General features: G+C 32.5%; 1 protein-coding gene across 1 annotated transcript in view; it reads right to left on the bottom strand.

Annotated features, from left to right (window-relative positions):
- Positions 1 to 3266: 3266 nt before the first annotated feature.
- Positions 3267 to 21737, bottom strand: part of LOC130446450 (rap guanine nucleotide exchange factor 4) — a 281452-nt gene continuing 262981 nt past the window's right edge. Inside the window, exons 14-19 of the mRNA XM_056782724.1 lie at positions 18243 to 18367; positions 16739 to 16989; positions 8933 to 9045; positions 7570 to 7761; positions 5400 to 5749; positions 3267 to 3783 (exon numbers count right to left, since the gene is read on the bottom strand). Coding sequence (XP_056638702.1) covers positions 3659 to 3783; positions 5400 to 5749; positions 7570 to 7761; positions 8933 to 9045; positions 16739 to 16989; positions 18243 to 18367 — 1156 coding nt within the window. The 3' untranslated portion in view covers positions 3267 to 3658. The remainder of the gene's footprint in view (positions 3784 to 5399; positions 5750 to 7569; positions 7762 to 8932; positions 9046 to 16738; positions 16990 to 18242; positions 18368 to 21737) is intronic.

Genomic DNA, 21737 nt, shown 5'->3' with positions numbered 1-21737 from the left:
AATTAAAAAGCGATTTAGTATCTGTCTATTAACCATATCGGGTGAGAAATTACCAAGCGACGAATCTGCAGTAGAGCTATTTATCCAGCATTTTAAAAATAAAGTAAAAGAACTGGGTCTTCTTCCTGACCAAATCTATAACCCAGACGAGAGTGGTCTGTTCTGAAGATTGTTGCCCAATAATATATAAATATCTTTTAATGAAGCAAGGGCACCAGGTCGTAAAGTGAATAAAGATAGAATCACATTCATGCCGTGTTCTAATGCTACTGAAACGCACAAATTGAATTAGTTAGTGATTGGTAAAGCAAAAAATCCCAGAGCTTTCAAAAACATTTGTCTTCCAGTCTGCTACAAGAATCAAATTAGAAGCTGGGTCACGAGAGAAGTATTTAGCGCGAGTTTGTCCTAGAAGTCAAGAAGTTTATGAAAAGATCTAGCTTGTCCATAAAAGCTTTACTCGTACTTGCCAATGCTCCAAGCCAACCAAATGAACTTAAATCAAGTGATGGGAATATCCAAACCATCTTCCTACCACTAAACTGCACACCTTTACTTCAGCAGATGGGTCAAAATGTTATTAAAAAAGTGAAGTCTTTGTATAAAAGTAAATTGTTGATCCATATTATATCTCAGGATGGTGATATAACGCAGAGCCTTGAAGGATTGAATTTGAAAGATGTATTCTTTCTCGCTCATGCCTGGAAGTTTGTCTCATCTAACTTAATCCAATCTTCATGGAAGAAGTTATGGCCTACAATGAATGATGTATCCGAAACAGATGAATGGGATTCTGAAGATAATCTGCCTATTGTCGATTGGTTACAAAATATATCAGAAAAAGGATTGGAAACAATTGAAGAAAATTTAAATTCTTGGTTTGCAGGAATCGAAGAAGCAGAGCAAATTATGACAGATGCAAAAATTCTATCTGAAGCAGTGCAAGAAGAAGAAAGCTTTGAAGAAATATTGGAGCCACCAACTACTACGAGAAAGAGTTAAACCAGATAATGCTTTGATTTTTTTCAATACCTGCAAGGACTACAAACAGGCCTCAATTAAGGACTATTTTAACTATGAAATTACATACAAATGTACATGTTAATTTACTCACTCATTTTTACATTTATTGCCTTTACGAAATGCTTTATTGTATTCATTACTTATGACTTTTTCTCTGTAATCCAGTAATCCGAACATTCCAGCACTTCCGGCACTCTCCGGTTTTTAATAATGCCGGATTAGTGAGATTATACTATAGTTAACATTAAAGATAGATATATAGACATGTAAGAGGGGATGTACTATTGCAAGAGAGTGAGAGAGAGAAAGAGCATCGGTTTACCACTTTCTATCTTCCTCTACTCGCCAATAAAATCAAAACTTGTTATTCTCTGCTTTTGTCGATCTTACCACTCGAAACTTCAACATCATGGCGATCAAATTAGAATAGAGCAGAGAGATATACAGAGTGTTACACCGATGTTCTTTCTCTCTATCTTTAATATGAACTCCATGTGGAATTGTCAAAAATGTGTGATAATAGGTAGATAACTAATGATATAATATTGTGAGTCAAGGTACATTTGATACTTTGAGAAGCAAGTAAACATGCAGTTGTCATATTACATTTGATACGGATTGAAGGAGTAGATTCATTTAAATTAAGTCAAATGAAGAGAAAATTAGGAAAAAGTTGTTAGCGACTTCAAGATGTTTTTTTGAAAAATTTGTTATCTATAGTACCTAAAGTCTGTACAATTTGTTGTATATATTATATTATGTCAAGTTAACATCATAAATTCAAACAAAAAAATTGGAAAACATGAAATTGAAATTTTCATGTAATAAATCATGTTGATAAGTTTTTAGATAACATTCTACACTTGACTATTTTTTTAACACGCTTATATTAGCTTGGTGTGAACATATGTAACGTAATCTTCGAACTCGCTTTTTGAGCACTTCGAAACATTGGATTTATTTGGAATTTTGAACAATTATTAAGGAGCTATGATAATTCAATAATTTCATAAAATTGTGCCATAATCCTGATTAGGCCACCAGGTTTAGCGATTATTCTACATCCTACCACGGGATGTGTTAAGACGAAACAACCACTTATCAAAGGAAGGTACCAGGGGCGTAATTAATCAACTTCTTAGATAAGTTACCGAATTTGAATAAAAATGAATAGCAGTTTAAAACTTAAAGAAATAAACTTTAACCAAACCAAACTAAATAATAGAGAATAAGGGTAAAATGATTAATAAAAGATATCATCTTAATGTAAAAAAGGGTAGCGTGTTTTCTAATATAATTTTATAATGACAATTTTCATCAATCAGCACAAAATATTACATCAATGTAAACTCTACCCTTATTTGAAGTTTAACAAAATTATTTTCTAATTTCCAATTTGTCAAGATTGTCGAAATGTGCTATGTTTGCTTCCATGCCTGATTTTATTTAAAGAACGAAAATTAACTATGTTTTGAAACGTAGTATAGAGCTGAAAGAAGACGTATGTCTCGAAAAACATAATACAAAACAGGTTATAAGTAGATTTTATATAAGATAAATTGAATATTTAAACAGATAATTACAAAAAATCTTATTAATGGCGTTTCAAATCAAACATTGAACCCAAAAACTTGATGTTTCTGGTTACTTGTTCACTTTAATTTGTTTATAAGAATAATTTGCCATTAATAAGATCCACTTTTCTATCTTATTACATCAATTGTATAAGAAAGAGCTACGTGCTATATTATACAAACTATTTGAAGATGGTTTTGTATAAAAAGTGTTTTATGTTTAGATAACACGATTAGTATCGTTATTGCTTCTATACATTAGTTAATACACATTTTGTATGATAAAAAGTGTTGGACCTAAAAAATTATGAGAAACGGAATTAAAAATGACATACCACCCATTCCGCAAATTGTGGAACAGACTTGTTATTTTGTAAGTACTTAAAGCATTCAATCCACTTATGGTTGGAAACGATTGTTTAAATTAGATATGTTATGAAATATTTGTTTCTTTGGAAAAATTAAATATTACATCTTTAAAATTGAACCTTAGGATTTAAGTAACATTCAGAAATAATAATCTCAAAATATCGTTATTTTTCTCTCAACACAATTAGAACCTATCGAGATCTTTTAAGTTAGGATCTGTAGATATACACAAAATATTTAGATTTATTGAAAAATTAATTCAAGGCTGTCCAATCTTAGAAGAAAAGAGGGAGATAGATAAAAAATTTACAAATTTATTAAATGGAACAAAAACTTTCTAAATTTAATATGAGAATACAACTATTAAAGAAAAATATTATTCTCTACAATACGAGGAACACAGTATTAAATAAAATTCAATAATATTTTCATTTTGATTATGGTTTAGTATTTCATAAGAGTTAAATGGAATAATATTTTTAAACATCGTTTTATGTGCCGACGACTTGACTACAGTACAAATATTTTGCAATACAAGATATTGATTCTAATTGTATCATTAATAAATAGAATATGCCTGAGCGGAAATGTGTGCATAAAAGTTAAATATTGAAATATGGATATAAAATGGACAAGAATTACTTAAAATTACGATGCTATTCAATATTGATTGTGAATATGAAATCTATTATTTACGATCTTCTTGGTTCCAATTTTTGCGAAAGACTCGTAAGTACCCTCTGATTGTCTATTACTCTTAGGCATGATATATACGATTTTACTTCTCCTTCACCTCTTGGAGACGGCGGATCCAAAACTAAAATATGATAAATTATTAATTAATACATATTATAAAAGAAAGTGTAAATGGATGGTCGCAGAAGTATCTGACCTAACAAATAAAATTTTGAAAAATAAAATATATTTATTTTTCAATGTAATCTCCTTTTAGCTCCATACATTTTTCCCAGTGATGTTCGATACCCTTTTTATAATAAGAATCGTCAAGCTAATCAGAATAGCCATTAACTGCCGACATAACCTCTTCTTGGTTGGAAAATCTCTGACAACTGAGCCATTTTTGCAGGTCTGGGAACAAAAAATTATAAAACAATCCGAGGGGTTAAATCTGGCGAATAAGCTGCGTTAGGTAGCAATTCAAATTTTAATTAATTAATTTTGGCCATTGCATAAATGGATTTGTGAGTTGATGAAAAACCGAAGCGATGACCTGCCTGCAAATGGAACGATCTTTGCTTTCTTTCGTGCTGGCTCTCCCTTCATTGTTTTGATTCGGGTGTGAAGTGATGGACTCACGTTTCATCTATGGTTATGAAACGTCGCAAAAATTCGGCTTCATTTCTATGAAACATTGCCAAACACTCGATCTAAACATCTTTAACATGATGTTTTTGTACTATTGTGAGCAAACGCGGCGCCCAACTTGCGTACAGATTTCTCATATTGAAAGTTTTAGCTAAGTACCGCACTTTTTGAGATGTCTACTATGTCTGGTAGCTCGCGTACTTCAATCGACGATCATCATCCAGTACCGCTTTGTGGATTTCCTTCAACAATTCTGGAGTCGTCACCTCATTTGGTAGACCACTGCGATGGTGGTCTTCGCAGGTCATATAGCCTCGTTTAAACTCTGCTAACCAATATTTTAGTGTTGATAACGAAAACGCGGTCTCACCCAGAGTAGAATCTAGTTCAGCTTTTATATTGGTTGGTTTAAGGGCTTCGAAATAAAAGTATTGTATCACATAACGATAATTAATTTTTTCTATTTTCACTGAAAACGTTCACTATTGATGACTGTCAACGAAATACTGAACAATGTGCTTTTGAAGATATAAAGGCTCGAAGTTGTGCCCTCTAAATATTTCTAGAAACAACATTTTGCTCCCGAATACTCTGGAATAATTCAGAACACTCTTGGATGCTGTTAAATATGCACGAACATTTATGGGACATTTGAAGACTTTTGTATATGTATGGAGCTACCTATTGGTAGCTATTGGTATATATCACGTACATCCCGTAACATTCTGTATTGTTATAGTATATTTTAAAAAATATACTATATTTAAAATGTACTGAAAACGGAAACAACAATTTTAAAGTAAATCTTATTGTTGTTACTAACTCGTCCACTGATATAGACCGTGAGGCCGGTTCTGCTCTAATGTTAATCGAATCTAAAGTTAGGAGGAGGGTCTGTCTGTTTACATTATGTTGTTAGTGGTTTGTTGGTCCTTAAGAATGATTTGAATAATTGATGCCGATGATGACAAATTTGAAAAAGTATATTGTAAAAATATAGGTGCAGAAATGTGGAAGATATTTGGTCATATAGGAACTAGTTCATTATCATAAAAACTAACGTACAATTTAATACAGTTGAAATTATTAAAAATTCTTTAAACTCACCTAAGTGTCTGCTCCTACAAAATCTTATGGTCCTCATAGTTTGAGCAAGCATGTGCATTTTTTCGAAATTAACGAGCCCATCTAAACAAGTTTTATTACCTTCGTGCGTGAAAGTCATATCTTTCAAGAGTAAAGGCATGAACGGTACAACAGGTGGCTGCATTTTCCCGACACTCACCCTATATGCTCGATGATTACGACTCGGATCGATTAATGATTCAAATTCGGTGAAAAGTTTTCGAAATTTCGAGGGCAGCTTATCCCACGTGTTGGAAAGACGAGATACGGCAACGTTGCTTAAACCCATTACAATAGCACAAAATGCGTTGAGATTCTGATATTCCCTACAACTAAAAACAAAATTTCAATATTCTATTTAACGCAGTATTCGGAATACAATGTCAACTGCACGAACCTACTTGACAGTTGAATATGAGTCATGAGTGTTTGGGAAAAGTAATATTCAAATCGGTTACCGCCGAAACTAGTTTCAGTAGATCAAACGTAACACTAGTAAATGTTTGATTCTATAATTGATAATTATGAAACACATTGGAAAGTTATTTCTGTTATGTGAACGTTTAGGAAGCAATTACTGTAACGGAAACGAAAAAAGACCTTTTCCAATATCTTTCAGGAGAATAACTGTCAAATTATTTATATACGGAATTTATGTTAGTCATTACAAAGGCTGTTCCGATAGGTAATAAATAGGAGACTTAGTAAGATTGATAATAATGAAAGATGAAGATTAAACAGAAGAAGTAAGAAGATACAAGTACCGAGCACTTAGTTGAGGAGTGAAAAATAAAATTGAAATCAAGCTTCAAATATTTGAAATATTAATAAGAGCCATAATGATTTATGCTGCAGAAAAAATGAGTACAACAAATAAAGATGTCGAAATGATGCTGATTATGAAATTATGCGAAATATTATGGGACCAAAAAAAATTAAACGTACGTATACGAAGAAGAACAAATGAAGAAACAGAAGTGTGAAGGGAGAAAATGTGTTAAAGATAATAAAAAAAGTAAGACTAAGATGACTGGGAAATATATGGAATGATATGGAATAAAGATAAGAATGATGATAGAGTGAATGCAAGCTATGGGAGATTAGCTTGGGAGATTATTAGATAAGATGAATTTGGAATGAATGGTAGTGAGAAACTGAAAACAAAATGTATATGGGTGAGCAGAAATGGAGAGGGCTAGTAAACAAATTGAGATGTAAGATGTCGGGGATTGCGGCTTCCATGAAAAGGGCCCTAAAAACATTGAAAGAGCAGTCAAATTCCATATAAGGAACGATGTGTATTGAGATGATAATAATACAAAAATATTTGTTTCATTCTATTATTCTACAAAGTCATTTAGAAGTTTGAGGTATTTATCATAATGAAATACCAGCTTATGTCTGCATTATGTAATCTCAGGTCCTTACAACGTCTTGAAGCTGTTGGTTGGTAGCGAAACGTTGTCCACCTAACCATGGCTTCATTTGTTCTAAGAGTGGATGTTAGATCAGGACTGTAAGGTGAATGGTCAAAGACTTTCCACTTGAACTGTTGGATAAGTTCTTCTGCCACATTGATACTAAGGGGTCGTGCATTGTTTTGAAACAGAATCATATCTTCGTTTATTCTGTAACACACTCTGGAGGCCACGAAGTCTCATACACCATCTCCAGTAGAACTTCAAAGTTTCCTCATAACATGTAAGAAACGTTGGAGTGAATGTGATTTTTTTCATTTTTTGGTTCTCCTCCATTATTTTTGCTTACCAACGGTCATTCAGTTTTCGGTATTCTAGTTCGGTAATACCTAGATAATTTTTTACATTGAAATTTCTGGAAATTATGTGAAAAATTTACCAAGAGAATCATTCGGTTTAATTGAATAGTTTTATTTCTTTTGTTGACAATGATCTAGAAGTTTGTTGTTCTAAGCTGTAAACAACCTACGAAGCACATTTTATATCACAGAATTAACTGATGTGATGAATTCTATTGATGTGTCAAGTGGTTGTTATATTTTTAAGAGACCTGCCAAATACGTATATAGAATACCAAACTTCTAAAATACTTTAGCATGATTTAAAATAAATGTTTTTATTGTCGGACTTCTGAGAAATTAATGTTTGATATTTGTGAAAATACAGATACTCACTAAGCTGCCAATTTTATAAATTTTCTCAATATTGCTACTCTTTTACTTAGACTACCAGTCATACAAATTTCAGTCACCACCCAAAATTGTATTTCATTAAATCTTCTTAAGAAAACATCCAAGTTTGCTGTTATTTGGCCAAAATGGTGTCTGCCGAATGTGTGGTATAAAAGTTCGTATTCATGAACACACCTACAAAAACATAATTATTTATATAATACGTATTCGCAGTTGTTTAAGTAAGGTTTAAGTAAATAACCAGCAAGCTTAACAAGAGTACAGTATTGTAGTAATAAATGTTAATTTCCTCTAGGATTGGATACAAAAATACAAAAGTAGATATGACGGTGTTAAATTCAGACTTTCGATGGTCATAAAATGGACGTACTATAACCAATCTGGAGATCAAATTCACCACGTATATTTTCTTAAACGTTCTAAGCTTGGTGAGGGCCAACTCCAATTCTTCAGCAGAGAACAATTACTCCTTAAGTTTAGTTACCTCTGGTACTATCTTCTCTAAATATGTTTTTGGTGTTATTTAGACAAAAAATTCTCTCTCACAATTTTAATGTAAACAATGCGAAAGTGCACGTTACCATATTTTTAATTCGACTTTTCCGTCAATTTCGATTTTTGTTCTACCAAGAATGCCTATTTTTTGAAAACTTCTACAAGTAAAACGATTTATTCGTCAACATTATCAAATTAGGGTTTTCCTCCAATTTCCACAGTGTATTATTTTGACAGAATTCTAATATTTTGTTCCTTTCGTCTTCTGTACCGAGATATGTTGGTAATGATTTATAGGACTTATATTGGTTGGTTTTCGATACTTTTTGAACATTAAACAACTTATATATCACCTTCAAAATAAAGTAGTATGTCGAACTCTTGATATTCCTTATTACCTTCTTATATAAAAATCTTACTCTCATAAGTTGTAAATATTAAAGGTTATTTTAGTTAGACATCGACGATCTGGATGCATCGTTATATATTCTTGACTTACATGAAGTGGATTTTTTTCATTTTTCTGTGTAATGCAGAATCGATACATAATTTTATTGACTATTAAGTTTGTGTCTTTTGGTTATCAATGCAGTTTGTTGGTTTATCAAAATCTACTCTTTGATAACTGAGTACAAGTTGAAATTTTTTTAATTGTCAAAATGTGAGATATATTCGAGATCACGAGAGAAAAAATACCAGAACTAAGACAGAGATATTGAAAAACCCTGTACATTCTAACGTGTTAACCACTAAATAACTGATATTAATAAGATGTATATATTTAAAATCTCGCAATTTTAACTGAAATTTTTAATTCATGCCCGAAATTTATAGAACAATTATAACTCACCAAAATAAGTCCCAATCGAAAAGTGTGATGTAGTAAGCCAGCTCTTTTGTGCTGAACATTTCGAGATCTCCATCAATTCCCTGAGTAGGTTCTTCTTGTTCATTAAGACAAGTCTGAAAAACCATCATACTTCATAAAATAGAAAACACATGAAAATATATCCACGAAACAAAAAAATTGATGCAAAGTCCTCCCGACTAAAATAGTTCTTCAATCGATTCAATTTTTGAACACACTTTTGGACTGAAATAAAACATCTCGAAATTTTCGATTTACTTTTCGAAATAAAGTTGTCTTTCAATTTTATAAATTAAGGGATTAAATAAATAATACATTTTGTGACTGAATAAATGAAAATAGTTCATAGGTAGAGCTAGACAGAGTACTGTGCTAAAGTAAGAGTACTTCACAATTATAACCTTGTTCTCAAAAGTACTAGAGGAAATGAGTACTTTTATAAATTTTAGAGAGTAACGAGCCAACGAGTACAAGTACTTACTTTGAATTATTCTAATTAGACACTAAAAGATGGGGAACCAAGTGGACAAGAAAAAAAGAAACTGTAGTAAGTAGCTGGAGCCGGTAATGGAAATTAAGCGAAAGTATCAGTACCTATCTATCCAATCTTACTTGTTTGTCTCTGTCTACGTTTTCACATTTTAATTTTAATATGACACAGAGACTCACCTCTTTTGATAATTATTAGAAACTTATTCACAAAACTATAGAACCAGGTGGACAACACAATATTTTTTGATGATATATGACTAAATGCAAGTGTAGGAATGATCGGTGATCTATGATTGCACTCTCCAGTCAAAATATGCGACAAGACAAGCAAGTTTATGCTACAAGCTAAAAATTGCTGAGGTTCTTGTTACTTCTTGACTACGACTATCGGCGTCGCTATCTCGGTACTCTACTCGTTACTCCTCAACTGTACTGTACTTACTGTAAAATAAAGCTATTAATGGGTATCCATACTGAGTACTTTGAGTATAGATTACTATTTTAAATACAATTTTCTCGAGTCCAGTTCTAAAAAGCAATTATTCGGAAGCGAATCATAAGACCAAGTATATGGAAATGGGTAACGACTTTTTAGTAGACAACGAATTGAACATCACAACAGAGCAAAATAAGAAGTTCAGGTTCGATAAAGTTTGATAGAGTTTGAATACCTGGGAGTGGCGGTAACAAGTGAAGGGGACGAAATTAAAGAAATAGACAAAAGATTAGCAAGAGGCAATAAAACAGGTGGAGCTCTAAGAAGGCTATTAAGGTCCAAATATATCTCAACGGTAGCGAAGCTAAGAATTTACAGGACAATTATACAACCTACAATGTTATATTGTAGTGAATGCTGATTCGAGAATAAGAAAGAGGAAAACAGGTTAAATCAATGGGAGAGAGTAGAGTGATAAGAATTTTTTTTGGAGGTATACGAGTGGAACAAGATGAATGGAGAAGAACGCATGCAGAGATTGAAAGGTTATATGGTCAGGTACAAATCGGCTATATAGTACTTAAGTGCGTTGGTTGGAGCATATAGCCATAGTGGAAGAAGAACGGGAGGGTGAAAAGAGCATTAACAAATAGAGAATGCGTCCACGTAGAAAATCGCTAGATGCATGTAAGGAAGTTAGGGATAGCGAACTGGCGTTGGAGAAAAGCAGCAAAGAGACTTCAAGCCATGGGCCTATGAGGCCTGCTGTGTTGTCTTATATAAAATTGTTCGGAAGCTCTTTATACAATTCATGTTTTGCACTCAACATATTATAAACACAAATGATAATTTGATTTTTGGAACAAAATAGACCTAAAGCTAAAGAGACACATAAAACCAAATATATGCAAAACACTAAGTTATTCGTTGCCTAAAAGGGCAATCGATAACTTCAAAAAGTCTCCGAATATCATTACAATCACAATATTCTCTCAGCTTTAGAAAATTCTGGAGTAAAGTGCTCTTCTCAACAAAGAACGCAATTTTATGTGTGTACCAGTGGTGCGCAGCGAATTGAAGCGAAAGGGTCGAAAGATTTTAGAGAACCACTAAAAATTCCATATTAATTTTTATATGTGTTTCATGAGTTTGTTGTAGACCTTCCACTCCATTCGAAGTCTACACTTCACAAGTAAATTTTATTATATTTGAGTTGATATTATTTTTAATATGCACTGGTGACTTTTGCATTTCATCTGTCGTATTTACTTTTTATAACTCTATTCTTCTGTTATTTCTTTCAAGAATTATTCAAAAAAAATTTCTTTTCGTTTTCGAGAAAATTCGTATTTTCTGTTTATTTTTGTCTGGTCATATTTTAAAAATATAAATTCAGTTTTTGTATGTGCTCAAAAACAGGTTCCTTCAGATTTGTTTTATCTACGTGTTTCTCCTGTAGCCGTTTCCATCCGAATTTCTCATACATATAACACATCTGATATGTCCCTTTGTTTCAATATCTTTCTGAATTCTGGCATTTTTGTACCAATAAAATATACGTGATGTAAAAAAGGTGATAAATTTTAAGATAATCTAAGTTTAGTTGCCTAGAGAAACTTTCAGATATCTTGAAATTTATTTTATTAGGAATACTATATCAACTTCAAACTTTAAAATTTGTTGATTTCTCTCGAGAGCAGTAATAATAAATTATGTAAATTTCAGCATTAGAATAATTCTATTGCGATTCAACTATATCATTTACTAAAAGAGATATTTTTCAACGTCTATGACATTTATTAAATTGCTTCAATCTCTTATTAAAACTAGTAATGCAACTGATTCTTAAAAGGAGGACTATTTTCCCTTCTTAGAGGCTATCGACGCAGGGAGTAAATACATTAATGAGATTACCGTGACATTTTAACGTAATTGACTACGAAACAAAGACAGAAAGGAGTTTTCACACGTCCTGCGATGCTTATAACTTTATAGTCGAAGTTATTTGAAGCGATCGTAAATCGTGCAACATAGCAATATATTCAGCCTTGAGTAGCAGGTAAAAATGCCTAGAGATTGAAAAGAATAAAAAGTAATTAAGATATATTTGGAAATCTATAAGAATTAAAGGAAAATTGTCGATAAGCACGGCAAGAGGGAAACAATGATGAAACATTTGCAGCATAAGTTTCAAAGTTATGTCAGTATAATTTTCTGATAACTTTCCATCCATTTTAAAATATGAGTCCAATATTTTTTATACAATCAAGAGTAGCTTCAATTGAAAAGCAGAGATTCTTAATTAATATGATTAATATCAATATCAATACTTATAAAATATAAATAATAGGTTTTGAGTAGTCAAACATCCGTTGCTTCATTAGATATCACACAAGCCAGCGACGAATTAGCATCAAATTGACGGATTACAGTTACAGCATAATCCTAATATCACTAGCGCCGTTCGAAAAATACTATGACCTGGAGAAAGAAGTGAATTATATCCAAGAAAAGCTGCTTTTGAAAAATTTATGTGTGCGTACGGAGGTACTGTGAAAGCGATATATGGGGTGACCACAGAACAACGCCAATATTTTTTCACTCTTCCGGGAGATTATTCATGGGCACTTAGAAAAACTTGAAGATCATATTGCAACCCCTAAGACTGGAACATAATTCGCAGTACGTCTTCTTCCTGGTAACGAAAAATGAAAATCAAGATCGATCCACCTATCGATGTGTAGGAAGCCCTTCGAAGCCTCCGAGACCAAATGTTAGAATCTAGCAATACGAAACTGGCTATGTCTGAGATAGCGAGCAACCAGTTGGATTAGCGAGTCGTCAGGAACATGGTAGAAGTTATCTGTGATCTTCCAAGATACCGGTGGGCACATATTAATTTGCAGCTATACCCCTTATCATCAGTATCTAATGAAGACGGTGCCCTGTTATTTTTATAAGACGGGAAAGTGACTAGTTGCTGTACAGCAGTTTCTTTTAAAGAGCGGGTAATACGAACTTGCCCACTGATATAAACCGTGAATTCGGCTCTGTTCTATTATGTTGATCTATGCCAAAATTTGGCGAAGGTGCTGGGTATTTATTAATAGATTTGTTCACCTATTTTTTGTTGCGTGCTTACATCATGTTGTGATTTTTTTATAGACACACATTCTAAGAGGACCTTTTTATTTGTTTGCGACAAACTAAAGATTTCCAGTGAACGAAATTTCTAGAATGGTATAATACTATTTAAATGAGGCTCTAGCAGCCAAAGCAGTCAATAAATAATTTGTTGTCTTAGGGAACCCATCGGGATAGTAAAAAGTAACCCAAACGGTGAATTTAAATAAATAAGATAAGTGTTTAGTAATAAGTGTTTTTTGTATAAATACTCGTTTGTTTATAGGAGAGGAAGGCAGTGAATAAGACAAATAAATAGTGTGTTTAAATGAATTAATATGTTGAGAATTGAATAAGTGCTTAGTGTTAAGTCTTAGTGTATAGTTTGATGAATAGTAAATAACAGAGTACTGAGTAACTGAGTAAACTTAGTGTAAAAGTATAAATAAATTAAGTAAGAAGACACCTAGTGTATATGAATCCACCCCACAGTTAAAAATCGTTTAAATATATTGGAAGAGAAACATTATAGCAACGTTACCATATATAAACTGTCAATTTATTTAACAATAATTGAATACATATACATAAGTCAGGAAACGCTCTCGAAAATCCATGCCGGAGGTCTCGTGGGTCCGTACTTTTTTGAGGATCACGTGACAGGCCAAAGTTATCTGGAAATGCTTGAAGAACTATGTGGGTAAATAGATAACGATCCAACACTCGCGAACATGCGTCATTTTATGCAGGTTGGAGCTTCGCCACATTACACGTTATGTGTGCGGGAGTACCTTAAAGTTCATTTTGGAGAATGGATAGGCAGATGAGAATTCAATGAATGGCCCTCACGGTCATGTTATCTGACACCCTGTGATTTCTTCCTGTGGGGCCATTTCAAGGATCGCCTTTTTGCAAGTGTACCACGCACCCTTCCCAAACTCCGAACTGCATTTGAAGAAGAATTCGCGGCCAGCTTGACATGCTTCGCCAGAGCTGCCTTTCCATTAAAAAACGTTGCCGTAAATTCCAAATTTCTTTTTAATTTCTTTTAATTAATTTATTTTGACGTTGAATTTTTTTCTCTTAATGCATATTTGTTGACTTATTTCGGCCAACCTCTTTATTAGATAAATAGAATATTTTATGTACTATAGACATAATCAAACTCACTTAGGTGGTTTCCTTAAGTAGTATTTATCCAAGAGCTCATCAATCCACGATTCGCCTCTCCCATAATTAAATTATTAAATTCTATAAGATTCAATTTTTTAATTTATACCCGTAGACTACTCTGGGCGTTTGTATCTGATTATATTTCTTACCACGTTTACACCTCTATCAAAATTTTTGCTGAAATTTTTAGCTTATGACTGTTATTTAGAAGTTCTATGAATGTATTTCGTTACAGTGTAAAAGTAAACTTTGAGAAAATGAAAGTCCGTCTTGGTCTACTCATATAATGGAAAGCCTGGATTATCTAGCTATTTCTTGACGCAATACAATGACATTCATTATTATAAATCCCAGGAAAAAAAGATTCCAATCACTGACAGCTTTTGAATGAAATTGATGAATATCCTAAATAGATTGTTGATAATACAATAAAAAAGTTATCTCCAAATCAGTGATAGAATCCATACTATATTACAATCTGATTCAATTAACGTCTTATGATAATTAGAATTTGAGATGAAGTTATTCCTTGTCTTATAAGATTTAAACAAACAGGTTTACTCTAGTTACAACTGTAAATTTAGTAATACATTGTTAGCAATGTTAAGCAGCTGTAATATATGATCGTATTTAGAATTTCAGAACATAGCATTAGTTAACCCAATCTTGGAAATTCACTGAAAATTTTCGAATACAAAACGACGACGTAATAACTTATGATTCTTTTTGTCTTGGACTTGATTTTGCTACTTGCTTTGATATTCGAAATATGTTAACGTAAGAGAATTAAAAATATGGAATTTATGTTAAAATATTTAAAGTGAAACATGATTTTATTCATAAATCATCATCAAAAATGAAACAATTAGATTCATGAGCCTAATATGGTCAAAAGTAACTCACTACTTTCAATTTCTTAGTTTTATATGATATGATACGAAATTTTCTATTTTCAAAAAGTAGTAATATTTTGATTGCACATTTGGATGAATATGTCCTAAAGAAATTTTAAATCAATCAGTAAACGTGGGACTTACGAGCGTATAAATACTATAACACGAATCGGATAAAATAGCATAAACATAAAACAAAAAAATTCGGAGAGGCTATACCAAAGTTGCGTTTGGAGAAATCGGAGCTCCTATGTTTCACATAATAATTTCTCAAATCTTGTATATTCGTGTCCCTCGTATATTCATTCACTTCCAGATAAAACCAATTTCATTGTATAAACTTGTTAAAACTACAGTGGAACAAAGTTTGGGATCAATAAATAAAAAGTTTTCTAACTACTTTGGGAGAGTTTGATGACTGACTACAGAAAAAGTTTTGCGAGCACTTTGGCAACAAAAAAATGCTCTATTAGATTTGAAAATAATTGATCGTTACAATGAACGTTTAAGTTATTAAAGTGTGTACACTCAAATCATAATTTTAAGTTCCGAAACTTGAAGTATGATTCCAAAACAAAGGCTTTAGAGTTTATCGCCAAATGATTCAAGCTCTCTCGAGCACGATACTTATCTGCTTCTTTGACAGCCGCGTGGTGGTTCATAAGTAGTTAGTTCCACCTAAGCAGAGCGTGAAACAAATAATCTATCGCGAAGTACTCTGACGCGCGTTTCGATAACCAAGTTAGCGTCTTCAGAGACTGAAGGTAAACTGTTTACCCTCAGTCTCTGAAGATGATAATTTGGTTATCGAAACGTGTTATTGTGAGTGTTGGTGTAGTGGTATTGTAAGCAGTGTTTTGAGTATGAATATAATCAATGCTTCCAAAATTTCCAGCTTAGCGAAGTACTTCATAGACCCAACAAAGTGCGCCAAGACTTTGGGTGTTGTATCCTGATAATGCATCCTGCCACTGCGCGAGGAGTGTGACGCACTTTATAACTTCTAGTAGGATTTTAGTGTTGCCACAACTCCCCTTTTTACCGGATTTATTGCGGGCTATAATCAAAACCGTCGTAAGAGGAACCATTTGAAATCGATTATGGACATTGCAATTACTATGAAACGGTGCTGTTGGAGGTTCTAGTCAATAACTTCCAAAATTACTACAACACCTGGATAAATCTCTTAAGTCGGTGTATAAGTATTTGTAATAAATAATTTTTACAGAATCAGTCTCATTATTTAATTGTCAGACCCCTTATATATCTTGTTAACTTCGTTTTTGATTTGTGGTAATAGACTATTTCTTGTTTGAGTAAATAACAATAATCTTTTCCTTTTTTGTAGCGAATACAAACCGAAAATCTATTCGTATTCTCTGTACCACTAGAAAAGATGGAAATCGAATGCGATTTCACCGGAAGTTTTCGCGAAGGAACTCTTCCTGGAGCGATTGCATGCTTGAAATCAGCTATTTAATCGTTTTCTTTTGTGTACTTCCACAAGCATTATTTATATCTCAAGCTTCTTTTCATTTATTTACATTTAGATGTGTAGAAAAATTGACAAAGTACATATTTGTTTTACCACAGCTTAGATTTTTTTCCTATTCATAAAATAACATTAAATGGTATTTATTAAAATAAAAATTCTTCTTGAATCAAACTTACCAATGCATCTAAATGATCCTTTGGAGAAACGAATATCCTTCCATTTAAGGACAAAGCAGTGGGAATACTAATATCATTATCTTTAAATACCACTCTTTCTCCATTGGACTTCACTTCAACGAGTAATAGTTCGTCACTTGGTCTCATCTTCAGTTTTTCGGCAGCTACTAATTTAATGGTTTCAGCGGTAGTGTCTACTGGTAAACGTAAAGTGCAGTAAGTATGATCGGCACAGTATACGCGAAATATAACTGCAAAATAAAAATATTATTCTGGAATGAAAAATAGAGTTTCATTCATTGCAAAAATGATCAAATCATTATGTATCAAATTGTGTCGATTGGACACTTGAGCTGCTGTTTGATATGTGTAATTGAACACTTTAGTTAATTAGTAGAGGTGCGTCCAAAATATCTATATTGGGTTATGATGAAGTAATACACAAAATTCACAAAATATAAGAGCACGTCTTTTGACATAAGTGAAAAACAAAACGTTATGACGCCATTTTTTTAATAAGAAGCTAGGTTTTTTATATTACTTGTTAGAGCTTGTAGTTATGCATTATAAAAAATAATTTAAGTGGGGATCCCATAAGGAGAAAAAAAAAACCAGAAAATTGAATGTCTTCGACAGAAAAAAATCGAAGAAGTTAAGATTAGGTGACCTAGGTGGCTACTCAATTGATTCACATCTTCCAATCTACCTTTCTTCAAATTGGTGCAATGTCTTGCTGGAACCAAATACCGCGATCCAGGTTTTCTCTATTATTTGGATCCAGAAATGTCGCAATTAGATCCGAAAGCACTGCCATACGAAGATGTTCCAAATATCCTCAGTTGTTGAATTCTTTCGAAAGAAATAAAGTCCAATAAATCCTTCCTTGTCGATTGCTGTCCATATATTATATTCTTTTGGGTACTGGGTATCTTTTGTCTAAATGAAGTCGGGACTTTTCCGAACCCAGTAAGTAGCGACCATTTTGTCTATTTACTGTACTTCTTGAACAAAACGTTGCCTCGTCCGAAAATACTACACTATTAAGAAAATTTGAATTTTTATCATAATGCCTTATGAAAATTTTACAAAATTTCGTTTTTCCAAATCACCTCCAAAGATTTCGACAAGTTGAACGTTGTATGTGTGCAGATTATTTTTTCTTTGAAAACTTTAATACATACGATTGAATAACACTTTGTTGTGAACCATTTTCCGTTGTAGTTGCGCGAGGGTTGTCTTCCAAGGATAGCAAAATATCTACATTTGCATTGTCTTCCAGATTTTGGAAAATCCTTCACGCTAATTATAATATTGACACTGACGTACGTATAAATTTTCTACATTACTTTATCATAACTTTGTATATAATATCTACTTCCACTTCTAATTTTTTTCAGTTCCAAAATTGAATAAATATAATATATAAGACACATGAAGTGTATCTACTTTTTCTATATTGATGTTAATAGAAAAAGAGAAGTTGAAATCATGTGAAAGGACTTACTGTCATCCTGAGGCATTATGATCGTTCTGCTCATGTCGTCACCAGCGCTAAAAAGGCTTATCGGTTGGCCGAGAGGCGGTAACTTCCATTTCTGCCCTTCGTGTGCTTTGCGGTCCTCGTTATACCTGAAAAATGAGCCAGAAAAGACTGAAATCACGCACATAAACATTTGTTTGAGTAGTTAATAACATTGAAAGTTGTTTTATTGATAAACTATTTTTCATATTTACAATGTAGTGAGTAATAATAAAATTGTGAGTGAAAATGAAAAACTGATTTTTTCGAATTGATCCCAAGATTATGCCTGAACTTGAAAATAGATAAGTAAATAAAAATTATCTATGTATTGACAAACAACATTTATGCGTTTTAATGAAAAAAATGTAAGTTCTCGATGGATGGAAAATATACTCAATTCTAAAAGCAACGTTAAACTTGATATAAAATTAAATATAAAATCGATACTTCACCCTTCTTAAAAATATAAAAAATTTTCTAGGGAAAAATGATAAGCTTGGAAGTAATAAAAATTATAATTTGAATAGAAATTTTATGGGGTAATTTTTCAGGGTCTCTTGTCATTGCCGTTTTAGAGCTTTTCGTATATTAATATATCTGATTTGGAATCCGCAAAAGTAATTACTGAAAAACAAACAATTAATAAATCAAATAAATTTATTATTGTGATAAACCTAAGGGATCATTTTATATACCTTCGAATAATTTTTTACTGATTAATTGGTATATGCAAAAAACAATCGCATATCTAAATCTACGAGGTTTAGCTATTAAATAACGAGACTAGTTACGTCCCCTTCAATATACTCCCCTCCCCTTGCCACACACCATTCCATACGTTTTTTCCATTGATCCAAGCAGTGCTGGAAGTCTTATTTGGTGAGATCTGCCGTTTTTTGCTTTACCGCATCCATTGACTGAAATCAACCCTTTTAAAGCAGATCTCTTTCTAACTTTTCTAATCTTTCAAGGAAACCTGAGCAGACCCATTGACGCAAGAGCTTTTGGGCAGGAGTCAGATTTTCTGACACCAGCTCACTAAAGTTTTTAAACCACTCAAAAACACGCGCACAAGTTTGAGAATTGTTCCCATAGGCCTCTTGCAACAATTTATAGCACTCTGTCGGAGTTTTTTTAAATTTAACGAGAAATTTGAGATTGATTTTCGTCACACATGGTTTTCGGCACAAATACTATAACAGTGACGGAAACGTATTTTGGGACGTGCATAGACAAGATATCTAGATACCCAACGCACTACTAGTTTCTTACCCCACCCGTCTAGGGCTCCCTCTAGGGGCGCAGTCTCGTTATTTAATAGCCAGACCTCATATATAATTAACCATTGTGTCCTCCAAACCACGAACTACGTTGATAGCTGTAAGCGCGGGTCCCACAACAATAAAAAGGCATCGACTCATGGAGCCTAGCAATCTTCCCATGACGAAGAAATATAAATACATAAAACTTGCTATATGGATATATCAAAATAATTATATTCTTAAATTAATAGTATATTGTAATATCACTTTCATATTTTTATTTCTATAGGCATTTTTATGACGATTATTTCCATTGCATGGTTTTTATTAATGGACCATCAAAACAATTTCTTAAGCTTCTTCGGTCTTTGTCAAAGTACAATTTGACATTGAAAATTGCATAATTATATTAATCAACTAGAACATTAATATCAAAATAGAAATTTCTTTGAACTACTTACAATAAATAATTTTTAAGCCACCAGCGATAAAAGAGACCCAAATAATTTGAGTAAAGATTTTTATTCTATTTTATAAATCTAGACACACTTTCCAGTGGGTAAAACTTTACGCAATAGTGTGTAAAGAAACATACTTTAAGCAGTAGTACATACGGAGAATTATTATTAAGGGGGAGAGGTCCCAGGTTCAAGTCGCGCTCATTCCTATTTTTCTACTTATGTAGTAATAATTATTTTTAGGTGACAAGAAACAACCGATGTTTCTTGTTTTAATCTAGATTAGCAGATTCCTTTGAAATTGTCGAAAATTGGTGAATATTTGAACGGCAGAACCGAAACAGAAAAAATTTAATTGATGAATTTATGAATCAAAATTTGTAAACAAGAATTCAAACAAACCAAACTATAACACAAGTGAAGAACATAATCAAATATGATATAGAGCCTCCTTCAAGTAATAATACTAGTGATCCATTGATGAGTAATTCGACTTCAAAGGGTATGCCACACAAAGTGCTTAAAAATCTTGGAATTTACAAAGGGTTCACAAATATAAATTTTGTGATCATATAATTAATTTATTTTCATACCTGTGTAGTGTAGTTTCTTACTAATTTTGTATTAATGTTTGAGTAATGCTCAATGTTTTGTACTTGAAATTAAACAAATGTCTATAGATAATATACTTGTTTTCTCAGAAAAATTGGTATTATTCATTATCTCGGTATTAAAGTTTGAAGAAGGAAATTTCAGATTAGGTAATACGATAATTGGGTAAATTGTTATGCCAATAATTAGAGTCTACTGCCAATAACTTGGATATGTAGCCATAATTAGAAAATATTATTTTTAATTTGAAGAAACGAGGTCCGAAAATGTAGATTTCTCTATTCATACCAAAGAAGAATTGTTGATAATCTCGTAATCAAGGCGGTTAATAATTTGCTTTACTTTAACATGCCCAAATTGATATAACAGTCCGAAATACTGCTAAAGATGCCATTAATTGGGTCTTCTTCTACTTATTGTGCCCAGTCCATTATCGGACGTTGGCGATCATGTTGGCTATGATAATTTTGCAGCTCGGAAGAGTGAACTAGTTGTCTAACCGCACCTTTGACGTAAATTTTTCAACCATGATGATCTTCTTCTTCCAGTACTCCGTTTTTCCTCTATTTTTCCCTGGATGATAAGATGCAATATACTATGCGTGTCAGGATTGCGTATTACATGTGCGAAATATAAATATAAATAATAATAATCTGGTCTTAACAGATCTTACAATCTCTCTCTCCTTTCTGATTTGCATCATAACGTCGTCATTACACACACTTTCCTGCTAGCTGATGTCCACATTTCAAAAACTTCGAGCTTCTTAAGACCTGCTTCCGTCAGTGTCCATGCTTCCACACCATACAAAAGAATAGATAACACGTAACATCTTAATTAATTGGGTACTTTACCCTAAAGCGATATTTTTGCCTAATTTTCAATTAGAATAGATCTAATATCAAATACATAGATACGAGTAATCGGTTTTAGATCGAATCAGTAACGTGTGACATTGCACTTAAATTAAGATTATATCAACGTAAATCTATTTATTAGTATGCAGAAGATATTCATAGTTTATTTAAATTATTGTCTATTATTGTTCGGTATCCAATATCAATTCACAAGCGTTCAAAAGAGAATCGTACTACGCGATAATATCAGTTCTTCGCTATCTTATAAATTCAAATTGAGTTTTTGCA

Source organism: Diorhabda sublineata, chromosome 1, assembly GCF_026230105.1.
Source record: "Diorhabda sublineata isolate icDioSubl1.1 chromosome 1, icDioSubl1.1, whole genome shotgun sequence".
NCBI classification, from domain to species: Eukaryota; Metazoa; Arthropoda; class Insecta; order Coleoptera; family Chrysomelidae; genus Diorhabda; species Diorhabda sublineata.
This window is presented reverse-complemented; position numbering and strand designations above follow the sequence as displayed.